The 12,106-nt window shown below is 40.5% G+C and overlaps 2 protein-coding genes across 2 annotated transcripts; one reads left to right on the top strand and one right to left on the bottom strand.

Annotated features, from left to right (window-relative positions):
* The first annotated feature begins 30 nt into the window (after window positions 1–30).
* Window positions 31–1,298, top strand: LOC145496212 (uncharacterized). The gene has a single exon (XM_081475888.1). The coding sequence runs from the start codon at window positions 31–33 to the stop codon at window positions 1,216–1,218; it is 1,188 nt and encodes a 395-aa protein (XP_081332014.1). The 3' UTR covers window positions 1,219–1,298.
* An 8,204-nt stretch (window positions 1,299–9,502) lies between these two features.
* LOC145496251 (uncharacterized) lies at window positions 9,503–12,106 on the bottom strand. Its single transcript, XM_081475947.1, has 3 exons — window positions 11,894–12,106; window positions 10,823–10,891; window positions 9,503–10,034 (listed from the first exon to the last, which is right to left on the bottom strand). The coding sequence occupies exons 1-3, from the start codon at window positions 12,047–12,049 to the stop codon at window positions 9,738–9,740; spliced, it is 522 nt and encodes a 173-aa protein (XP_081332073.1). The 5' UTR covers window positions 12,050–12,106; the 3' UTR covers window positions 9,503–9,737.

The raw sequence follows: 12,106 nt of genomic DNA, 5'->3' as shown, positions 1-12,106 counted from the left end.
GACACCACATTTTTAAAACCAATACAAGAAATGTCAAAAGAAGAGCTGAACGTTTGTTTGAAGTGCTTTTACACGTCAGCGAGGAAGAAAGATGGCACATATTATAAGAGTTCATCCACGAAATCCATAAGAGCCGCCATTGATCGTTTTCTTCGCTCGCCGCCACACAACAAACCGTTTTCCATAATCTCTGACCCCGCTTTCACTGAGGCAAATAAAGTTTTGGACGCTTTCGTGAAAGACCTAAGGAAAACGGGTAAAATAGCTGGCGTCGTTCACAAAAAAGCAATCTCGAAAGAGCAGGTGAAGAAACTGTTTGAGAGCGGCGAACTCGGCCCAGCCGACAGTTTGAATCCTGCCCAGTTACAGAGGACGGCTTGGTTCTACCTCGGCCTCTTTTTTGGAAGACGGGGACGTGAAAACCAGCGACAGTTGACACCCGCAATGCTTTCTCTACGAAAAACTCCACAAGGGGTTGAATACTACGAGCTGAACAGAAGTCAGCCTGGTTCCTTGCCGGCTACAAAAAATCACCAGGGAGGCCTCGCAGATGCTGAGGATGAATCGGATGCGAAGATATTTTCCGTCCCGGCATCTGAAAGATGTCCAGTGAAAACGCTCAAGAACTACTTGGGTCATCTCAATCCAACGTCAGATGCTCTGTTTCAGAGACCAGGAGATGGTCAAAGCAAGAAGTTCAATCCCGCAGCCGACAAAATCTGGTTTTGCAGCGCACCTCTTGGTACAACTACGCTCGACAACATGATGAAAGAGATGTCAAAGCGAGCAGGTTTAGAACCACATCTCACAAACCACTGCCTGAGAGCTACATCTGTCACAGTGCTTTCCGACCATAATTGCGAGACGAGGCACATCAAGTCCATAACGGGACACAAGTCTGACCAGGCAGTTGAGTCCTACAGCGAGCGGCCTTCGATGGAACAACAACAGAAGATGTCACTCGCTCTCAGTGATTTCATTGGAAATGCGTCTTCTGGTAGTGCCACTTCAGTGCAGGGGAAGGAAAACGAAATCCAGCAGCAGAGCAGACCAATCCCAGACGAATTTCCCCATCGAGAGTCCGGGAGAGCAGTTCTTGTCGAAAATAATTTTTCCACCAGTTCAACCTCCGTTTCACGGCATGGCGATCAGAGAAGCTTTCCCCAGTATTTTTACAACTGTAGTGTAAATGTCCACAATTATTACTCTTCCCGATGAGTTTGAACTTTGAACACCTGAGGACACTGCAGTAAGGTTTTTACCAGTACAAAACAGACCGTGAAGTTTGGATTACTGTAAATTCAGTTCAACGGTAATTTGCTTCGCTTTTAATTTTTCATTCAACTGTTCGCACGGCGGTGCACTTATCATGTGATCATGAGATCATGTAGTTTTGGCGCCCGGAAGTCACCTCACTTTCCGGTCGTTTCTTAAACTTAAATAAAAATTTAGCAAAACCGAAGGTTGAGAATTTAATAAAACAATTATTCCATTCGCGCTTGTTGGATATGAGATTGGTTGTAGCCAACTCGGCCCTACGGGCCTCGTTGGCTATTTACCATCTCATATCCAACGCGCGCTCATGGAATAATTGTTAAGTACCCTTTCGATATCTGCCGATGAACCAGCTTTTTCACTTACATAAGCCCACAGAGGAAAGGTTAACAGTGATTGCCAGAGATAAAGGTAAGGTCGAGGTTAGATCGCCCCCCCCCCCCCAAAAAAAAGTTCAAGGAATCGTCTCTATCTAAACTCGATTGTCCGAGGCCTTCCACTAGCGCTAGAGCCACCGCGGCCTTTGAAGACGTGCTGCGCATGTACAGTCTTGCGCATATGCGAACGCTCCATGTGTCTTGCAAACTTCTCAAACAGGGTACAGTGGGAGTGGGTCGCGATGGGTTACTGACCATGTAGTGGTGTTTTAGCGTAGCTCAGGCGGCCTAAAGGGCCGCCAAGCGGAGCCCCATTCTCATTTAGGAAAGAAAAGGAAACCCATGAATGGATTTCCTCATGATTATCATGGTTAGCGGTGTTGCTCGTGGGCGCGAACGCACGACGGAGACGGCGGCGACGACGGAGTCGCGCAACATGGCGGCCATACTCCAAATGATAGGTTGACAGAGACATGCAGCCTTGGTTTACCATGTACCTCTTTGATATTGGACGTTCATGTTATGATCAATTGACGCCTGTCAAGACAAGGAATCCGCTGACCAGTATCACGTGACCATGTCGCGGGTTCAAGTTTACAGTTCATCGAGGTCATGTGTTTTTTGAAGTTGAACGCTGACCAAGTGCTGGTTTTCGATTGGATCACGGGCTCATGTCAGGTTAACTTGTTGAAAACAGGGCAGGATTGTTCGGAAGCCCAGGATTTAAAGTTAACCGAATTATAACTTTTTCTTTTATACAAATGTTTTTTGCTGCTTTGTTTTGTGTATATATATGTTATTGGCCGGCTGAGAGGTCCGTGCAGGGAAAAACTGTGACCGAGGTCACAGTTTTTCACTATACGGACCGATCCTAAGCCGGACAATAACATGTTTATCATTTTTTCTTGCGGTAAATTGGCTTACAAGTGGGTTTGTTTACGCAGCTTTGTCATTGAACGAGTGAGTAACTCAGATACTAAACAAAGAAAGATGTATTAAAGAACAGATTTATACCGAACTACTTTATGTTAGTTGCATTTAGTTCACCATTTAAGTTCTCTAAAAGTGTTTCTCGGGTGTGAAATTTCGTGCTAAGTTTGAAGTTCTACTACAAAAACAATTTCTGTCAGTCTTTGCGAATCACTCGGAATCACACTTTTCTACCGTAAATTGAGTGGCAGATAGCGCGGAAATTCGTGAAGTGTATTCCACAGGAATTCTCTCAAATACAGCAACGATCAGAGAGGTAAACTCGACTGAAATTGAGTCATTTTTTAATTAGAATTGTAGAGAGAGACACGGAGGATTACGCGCCATTACAGCGCCGAGCCAAACAAACTCTCACAACTTCAAAAAACTCAATTGAATTTACTTACAGTGACTTTCCTTGCCATTTAAAGGTGAATAGAGATAAACTTGCGTTGATTAATAGTCGATGAAAGTGTAAAAAGGGCGAAAAATTGACGATTACCGCTAATTCGTTCACGAAAATAGATCAACTCGACGGATTCCGCCCGCTGTGGCGGTCCGGATGAGAAAATTCCGCCCGCTCCCGGAGTCAATCAGTTTGCAGGATTTGTTGAATTGCGCCCGCTCACGAGCTGAGAAAAAGATAAATGGTGATTATTAAAACTCAAAACAGAAGGCCAAACAACATACGGAAAGCCTCATCGCAAAGTTACAAAGCTGAAATGAAAATTCTACCTTTTCTTGGGTTAGCTTAATCGGCCACTGAACAACCCGGCCCAGGAGCTACGCTTTCAGGCTGACCTAAATCTACATATTATTTAGTTTGCAACGCCTATTTTCTGCAGTCGAAATATTTGCTAGGAGTAATCAGCGAAAGTTCTTCGAAGAACAGTATCTGATGATAGAAGGAAAGTCTAGTCTATTATTATTCGACCAATGCTTTTCGGTTTTTTCTGTGGGGGGGGGGGGGCGTACTATGTTTTGATCTGTTTTGTGATTGACTAAAATATCTGGACTTTTCCCGGCCTTAATTCTTTAAGATGGCCTGGTTTATCTATAACTAGGACAGAAAATTTCCCCTCATAAGGATTTTATCATCCGCATTTTTCCATCTGCATTTTGTCATCTGCATTTCTCCTTCCGTATTTTATCATCCGCATTTTTCCACCCGCCATCCGTCATCCGCCTTCCAAGATCCGGCCGCCATCCGGTCCTGATTTTACACAGACCCGCCTGAGTGTTTCCGGAATATCTAACATGGTCAGTAATTTGAGATATGGGTCGAATCTAGGCATGTGTGATATATCCTCCCTGGATCATCCACTTGTGAAGGTGCTGGCATCACTGTATACCTGACTGCTTCTGGGATATATAACATGATCAGTATGAATTTTGGTATGCGCGTCGATTCTAAGCATGTGTTATATATCCTCTCTCGTTCATTCAGGTCGAGGTCCTGGCATCACTGTATGCTGGAGCGCTTCTGGGATATACAATATGATCAGTATGATTTTTTAGATGTACATCTAATCTGGGCATGTGTGATATATCCTCCCTGGTTCATCCAGGGTGAGGTCCTGGTATCACTGTATACCTGAGTGTTTCTAGGATATAGAACCTGATCAGTATGATTTTTTTAGATGTGCGTCTAACCTGGGCATGTGTTATATATCCTTTCTAGTTCATCCAGGTTGAGGTCCTAGCTGGCATTACTGTATGCCTGAGTGCTTCTGGGATATCTAACATGATCAGTATTTTGAGATGAGTGTGAAATCTAGGCATGTCTCATATCCCTTCCGATTCATCCAGGTTTTTAACTGCCTCAGATTTGCCATCGAGTGTGGGACCCAGATGCCTTGACAAGCGTTTCTTATAGACCACTGTCTCAAATCCTGGGATTTGAAATTCCTTAACTCGGAGACTCCTCAGACAGACATTAATTGGAAATTTGTAGCTGAAATGTTCTTTGGACATTGGGTGTTGTTTTTCAGTTTTTTGGGCTTATTACAGACTGTGAATTGAAAAATCAGTTCCCCAACATATCAACTTCTGCTACACTAAATGCACCTGTAGTAGAACACCAACTCATTTTACCCTGACTTCCTTTATGCTGGACAGTTTTTAAACTTTACCTATCTTGTTTCACTTTTTCTTTGTTTGAGATATCTTTCTTGCAATATTCACCGCAAAGCAAACGGCTGGATTAATCCCCAAGACACTTTCAGGCTCTTTCATTTGAAAATCGTGTATGAAACAAAAAGGGAAAATTATAAAATAATTCAATTTATATTTTGTTGATAACAGCTAAGTGATGTCGGTGAGACTCCCGTCCTCATCATTTTTAGACCGTGCGAGTGCAACTCCGAATTACAGAGCCTGAACTAAATAACAGAACGACAGTGTCGGCAAATCAAGAGCGAAGCGCCGGTCAGCTTGCTTGTTCCTTTGAATTTGCCGTAATAATATTAATTTAGTTTACAGGAGATTTGCCAATCATCAAATGATGTCTAGTAAAATTTAATTATTTTTTGTGTTTCAGTTCTTCGTCATTAAAGAGAAAACGTCAAAATCGTTCTAAAGGAATTACGTCAAAAAGATAGTTTTCGCTAGCCTTCAGTACGATGCTTATACCCTCGCTTGGCGAAATCAACAGCAATTAGGACGCATTTTATTATTCTTTTTTTGTTGTTGTTGTCGTGTCATAATTATTTCGAATAGTAATATAATTATTTCAAATATTTCTTTTCTCTTGATTTCTAACTTATTGATAGTATTTAGTGAACGGGCGGTTAACGTTGCGTCTCAAACTCGAAGTCTCATTTAGTTGATTTTGTACTTATTTACCAAACGCCCGGAAACTTTGAGTTTAAACGACTTTGTTTACTTCCAACTCAGATGCATTTTCTAATTGGACGAGAACGTGTCACGTGTCGTGGGACAAAACTCGTTCCAAAAGACGTTTCACAAATGGTCAGAGATGTTTAATCTTCATGTTTCCGATTAATGGTTTTTGGAGAGAAATTTATATCTGAAGGTATCAGACAACCTTAAATTCGGTGAACGAAAGAAATGTTTTCAGCACAAGTTTAATAGTTCATATTCGTCTTCTTGGTATTGGACTGGAACTGCCTAGCAGTGGTGGTTCATGAGAAATCATATCATTAAAAAGACATCAATGTCATTTGCATTGGAAAAGACTCCCCGCATTAGCCTCAGTTGCAAGCTTGTTCCAGTCCAATACCGGGAACACAAATATTGTCTATTTTCTCATCAATCGTTCCGCTAGCGACTGCTTTTCAGTTTCTAGGACTATTACTAGAGGCAGTTAATGCTACAAGCCGCCTTTGAAGCTATATGGCAGCTTTCACGTTCTTCTCACCTCGGCTAGCTGGGTAGCCCGGGTGGAACCGTTTACATCGCAAAAAGATAGCCTTCCTGCAAGGTTCCTTCTGGCATCTAGACAGGACGCCCCGAGAATGCGGACTATTCTGTCTAAATGCAAACGCCTCAATCGTTTTCTTAAAAGTTGAACTTCTCGGGATGTCTTGGTTGGTCGGGTATCTCGTTTAGCCGGGACACCTTCTCTTCATGTAAACGACCTTGGAACTTAGTTATTTGCCAGTAAAGATGATGTTCTAAGAAACCACACTACATGCAGGCTTTAACTGGCAAAACATGTTTCATTTGCTTACCATAAGCTAAATTTGAAGCAAAAATTAGTGTGGCAGTTAAACAATACCAAAAAAAAAGTGTAGAAAGAATACAAATAAATGAAACCAAACATAACAGTAAATATATGCACGCTAATATGAAAGGGATAAATTCAACCTACATTGTGAGGTTTAAGATTTTGGAAACGTTTCAATTACGATCTATGTTCGTTTTAGAATGTAAATAATCAAACTAGTAAGTTTAAACCTACACTAACAGGTTTGCATAAATTTTATGACCTAAGTTTTCTATGACGTCATCTGGTGTTCTAGGTGTTTACCAGACTCCCACCGAACTTGTAGGCGGAATCTAACACTGGAATCTAAAAAAGGGAAAATAAAAGTAGGTTTACTTTGATTACAGAAGAGTAACCCATTCAATCATTCATCTACAAGCGTCCTTAAGAAGCCAAAGTGCGAGAGAAAGGGCCCCCAGAGACATGAAGCAAGGGTACAATATGGAGAACAATTGTCTTATACTTGGTAAGAAAAAAAAGAGAAAAAGTGAAGGGTTCCAGTAGTGGTATTCAAATCAAACCATCATGCAAATAGTTGATTGTCCTCCTGAGTAAGCAGTATAAATTTTGGTCCTTGGCCCATCTTGATTTAGCATCTTAGGGCATTCCAGTGCTACTGTTTAACCCAGCCTACTCGAATAATAAGAACATTGACATCGCACGTGCTAGCTGAGAGCAGTGGAAGGTGACCTTTTTTCTTAACACGGTTATGATGTTGAAGAACCCTGACAATTAAACAATATTTGAAAACAAGTGATTCCCCTGCAATGTCAATACAACACAAATCGATCTTGACGTAGCTTTGGCATGTAACAAATTGACACAATAATTGGCTTTCTTTTGAACACATATTACTTAGAATGACGACGGTCAAACCGAGCTACTTTTAGACCACTGTTTTCAAATAATGCCTAGATGTTTCATTATCTTTATTTCGTATAGGCAAAACTTGGCATCCTTTGTTTTCCCTTACAAGTGCAAAGGTTCAAATCATCCCACTGTTAAGTGCTATCAAGAGAGAATGAAGGATATGATAGTTTATCTCACATATAGGTCTTATTCTCAAGGTAATACCTCTTGAGTTATTATTAGATATGGCATCCATTCGTCCCGCGAATAACATAATGTCAGCGTTGTTTGGTGGACAAAAATTCGTGTAAAGCCGCTTTGGCTGTTTACTACTTCTAGAAACCCTTGGGAATTCTGAAGCCGGAAAAGTTCTATAAATACGTTGACAGGGATAATCTTGCCTGGAATAAGACCCACATGGAGGATTAAGTGTCTTACCCTTCATGCTCTCTTGGCACAATGTACAATGTACCTTAAATTTAAATTGAATTTGTTATAGCTATTATTGACTATAAAAAATTAGCGAGTAAAAAACGGAACTACGTTTTAGTGCCATCTTGGCTCCATTATAAAGAATTCAATGGGGCCAAGATGACACCCAAACGTCGTTCCGTTGTTTCGCTTATTTTTATTGTAAACAGGTATTTCCAAATTTAGTCTTAATAGCTGTAATTATTTCTGAAAAAGGCAACAACAACAACAACACGTTAGAGTTCATTAGTGGAAAGCTGCAGTACAAAACAGTATCCGTTGGCACCTTGGACAAAACAATCTCTCAAAGAAAAGTCGCATTGCAAAATAATTATATTTAAGGAGACGCTTCTCTCACTCTCCCTGCTTCTCCACGTGAAACATATTTCGACATTCATATTAAGAATTATTCACAATTACTAATACCGTGCTTTGAATAAAAGCGCTTTTCACTTGACTGGTGGGGTTGTGATGCCATTTCACCCCCGATTTTTTTTTTTTTTTTTTTTATTGCTTTAAACAACGATCTTTTCATAAATTCACGATTCACGTATGTATTTCAGGTGCTTTCTATCTTGCATCACGAATACGAAAGCAGTTTGCAGCAGCTTTAGCTCTGAATTACTAAGCTTTGCTACTGGTTTAAAACTCTTGCGCCACTTTCCAAAAAAAAGGGCCATTGCGATTCGCTAATAGACTTTTTCCCGAGCGTTGTCTCAGCTACATTTATTTAGTTTGAGTCTTGATTGGTAAGCTGGATTGTTAAGGTTTTATGCGGGTGATTACTTTGGTTTGGGTTTTTTGGCAGCTCAACTGAAAAGCGCTATATCATGTAGCAACAGGCTTGTATACCAAAACCAATCATACCTGTCAGGTTTGTTGCGTTGTGTACTGTCCCTCCTCATATGACGGCGGGGGCAAATCAATATGCTGAGGTTGGTGACCCGAGGCCATGGCTTCGTACGGAACTACTTGGACCAACTGCAGTTGATTCCCATCAGCTCCAGAAACAGGTACCAGGACCATTGGAGGTTGACCTTTCTGTGCCCCTGGCGTGACATTTTGGAGTGCAACCATGCAATCGCCCGATTGCATCGGAACGGCTACAGGAACACCACCAGGTACCTGAGTCATAATGTGACGAGAACTGGTAGTGTACATTACTTGCCCCATAGAAAAGAAAAACAGCAAATAAAATAAAATTAGGCAGGATATTTATGACGCCAATGTAAAAATAGATTTAAATAAACATTCTCTTGGGTGGGTGGCATTTATTCTGAATTAAATTCTTACCCAGTGTCTTTGTAAATGATTTATATAAGTAAGGTCTATCACTGAGGGACTCAATGGGGTTAACCATTAGCGTAAAACGGGCCCAAAACCGCAGGCGTTTGGCGTTAAATTGGAAAATTTTAACCAGTAGCCTTAAAAAATGTTAACCTAAAAGAGGTTTTAGCCACGAAAGTGACAGTCTTAAGATCTCTCGTCGAGAAATTTTGTGAGTCTTGTCATACTATAGTAGTATTGGAGCCCTGTTACTCTACAATTCTTATAACAATGCCTTTTTTCCATCGTGCAATGAACTAAGTTAGACCTAAGGTGGCTCGAAACAGTTTCCAGGGGTTCAGAGCCACCTTAAATTTTGGAAAATTTAAGGTGGGTCTGAACCCTACCTACAGAATTTTTGCCAAAATTTGCTGACCAAAAGTTGATAATATAAAAAAGTTTCACCATGCCGTTTTTGAATTAGAAGCCCCTAAAGCTGTAATTAAGGGTGTTTTTAGGAGGTCATAGTGTCTCTATGATAACCTATTGTGTCACGAAAATGATAACAACGTGTTCACCAATGATTGGGCTTTTTTTTCATACCATCGTTGTAGTATCAAGTGATAAAGAGTGGTTATAATGACCCATCAAAATTTAAGTGTTAGAAAGTGTTCTGATCACCTTAAACATGTTTTCAGAAATCAAAATATACTTTTCAATTTTAGAAACGATGATAATCAATTTTAACGTTTAAAATAATGGTTTCTAAGATTTCACTTAACCGTATGGGAAGTATGTAACCGTTAGCCAAAAAAAGGCCCAGTATTAAGTGTTATAGCCGTAAAATCCACCACCCTCTCTCTCGGATGACTCACCGGTTGTGGTGCAGTATCGTAGCAACATGTACAAGGTTTCATCAGACAGAGGCTCACGGCAGCCCAGAGGCCAATGACAAACTCAATGATGCCGAGAATCAAAATGATTACAATGATAGCCCTTGCGTGTCTGGGGCCATAGAAAGTACTGGATATGCCGTAGCAGATGATAATTATGCCACCAAGCACAGTAGATGTAATAGAGAAGCCCATAAACACACCAGCCTGGGATTTAAACAAGATCACTAAATACAAACCTCAGTTGAAAATGATCATCTTATTTAGTGAATAATTATCGATCGGTAAGCGGATGCCAAGGTTAGTAATTGTATAAAAGTTTTACTATCGAGCAGCAACAGCTGTTAAATGTCTTCTTGGAACAGTTTTCCTTCCTTGCATACGGCCGGTGCCTCTCAAATATAAATTGACCAATCAGCATTCAGTAGGCGGAAAAAAAAAGACAGTATTGCGTCCTAAACGGAAGCTCTCAAAACCTAACAGTTTATGACCAAAACACTCTAACGTCAAAATTTCCCCAATTAAGCTAGTTTTAGGAAAAGTAAAAAATCTTACTTCGGTCGTTATTTTTTCAATCATGATGTTTCAGAAATTAAACATTTTCACATTTAATTACAGTTGTTAACGTGGTTGACAACTATTTCCAGCCGTTTCTAACAGTTATACTTGGACGCATCAGTAAAACAAGTCTTTATCAACTTATGTAACAATATTGGTATCACACAAATGCTAAATCACTGGCGAAGAAGTTGTGGTCATCTTCATGGCGTAGTAGACCCAATTTCTTTTCATTTAAAATAGTCACTTTTCGAGTAGATAGATGCATAGATGGAAACTTTATTTAAGTGTCAATGCCTTGTAGCCTTGTAACTTGGGAAATTCCCATACTAATTTGGGAACAAAAAATTAATGTGCGAAATAAGAACTAATTTGAAAAAATACAAATAAATACAAAAGTAATAAAAACGACTTTCGTCTTCCAAAGTTTCACTTACAAAAGCATTTCGTGAAGTACTTGGTTCTCTGCGTGTGCCAGCGATTCCCAGACCACCTGTGATCAGCATCTGAAATATAACACGGCCATCATATTAACCAGATAAACGGTAAAGAGTATAATTTTCTTCGCTCGTTTAATGAGCTAACTTTCGCTTTAAGCATTAAGGCTAATATTAGTTCTGTTAACGGATATATCTGTATGAATAAAAGCATTCAAATGAAACAGCTCGTTGAAACCTTGTAGTTTGATCTCGATGCGTTGCTTATATTCCGCGGTAAATCTTCAAAAAAAGTAATAGAGTTTGAATACTATAGCTTGAACTCAATTAAAGTGAGAAAAGTTTGAAACCACCCCACCCCATCTTTCCCAGGGGGTCTTGGTAGTGCGCGTTACAGACAGTGAACACCGCCGCTATATCGGTGATTTTGTCTATCTGCACAGAAAGCTATTTAGGTACACAAGATATTGATCGGGCGGAAGAGCACTCTGCAATTTAGCTGAGAGCTATGTCACGGCCTGTGCTTCTCGGCCAACGTTTTCCAAACAATCTACGTTAGGAGACCGTCGCTCGATTACGTGCAGTAAACATCTTTTAGGCAGCGTCTACACTACGCCGGAAAATTTTTCTACAATTGAACTTACCGTCCACACTAATCAGTCACGAAAACGGAGCTTTTGGAAGACACTCTTCAAACCGCTTGAATTTGAAAATGCAGGCTTTTCGTTTCAGTTTCATGTGGACAGAAAACATTATGAAAACGAAGCGTTTCGAAAACGATGTGGCGACGATAATCATTTGATGTTTTGCTCAGTCATAAATACAAAATGGCCGGTGACTGTTGCGTTTTTAATTCCTCCCGTGTAGTGTGGACGGAAAACGTTCGTTGTCAAATTCCTCCGGCCTAGTGACGTGTGGAAAGGGCCTTACAGAACCCTTTGGTTAGAATGTTTACGAAAAAGACAGATCTGCAATTGATATTTTATTTCTTTATGATGACGTCTACATATTTTCGCGTCCTTGAGTGCAAAAACAAAAATCAACATTCGACGAACTGCAAATTCTACTCACCCATATACCGGTCCAAATCCCCATACCTATAACACCGGTCCATGTTCCCACGATACGGTCTGCAATGCCGAAACAGACGAGTAGAAACCCGACCATGATATGGACAAAGGCAAGAATCCTAGCTTTCTCGGTGTACTTCGCTAAATTGTCCGCCATTTTGCTAGTCTTTAAACAGGAAATAATACGACGAATATTTAATTACGTCAGCGACAC

Source organism: Orbicella franksi, chromosome 8 (genome assembly GCF_964199315.1).
Source record: "Orbicella franksi chromosome 8, jaOrbFran1.1, whole genome shotgun sequence".
In the NCBI taxonomy this organism is placed as follows: Eukaryota; Metazoa; Cnidaria; class Anthozoa; order Scleractinia; family Merulinidae; genus Orbicella; species Orbicella franksi.
This window is presented reverse-complemented; position numbering and strand designations above follow the sequence as displayed.

Coding starts and splice junctions, on each gene's coding strand:
- LOC145496251 (XM_081475947.1), bottom strand. CDS start 12,049: ATGGCGGACAATTTAGCGAAGTACACCGAGAAAGCTAGGATTCTTGCC. Junction 10,892..11,893: donor GGATTTGGACCGGTATATGG/GTGAGTAGAATT, acceptor GTTATATTTCAG/ATGCTGATCACAGGTGGTCT. Junction 10,035..10,822: donor GTACTTCACGAAATGCTTTT/GTAAGTGAAACT, acceptor TTTAAATCCCAG/GCTGGTGTGTTTATGGGCTT.
- LOC145496212 (XM_081475888.1), top strand. CDS start 31: ATGTCAAAAGAAGAGCTGAACGTTTGTTTGAAGTGCTTTTACACGTCA.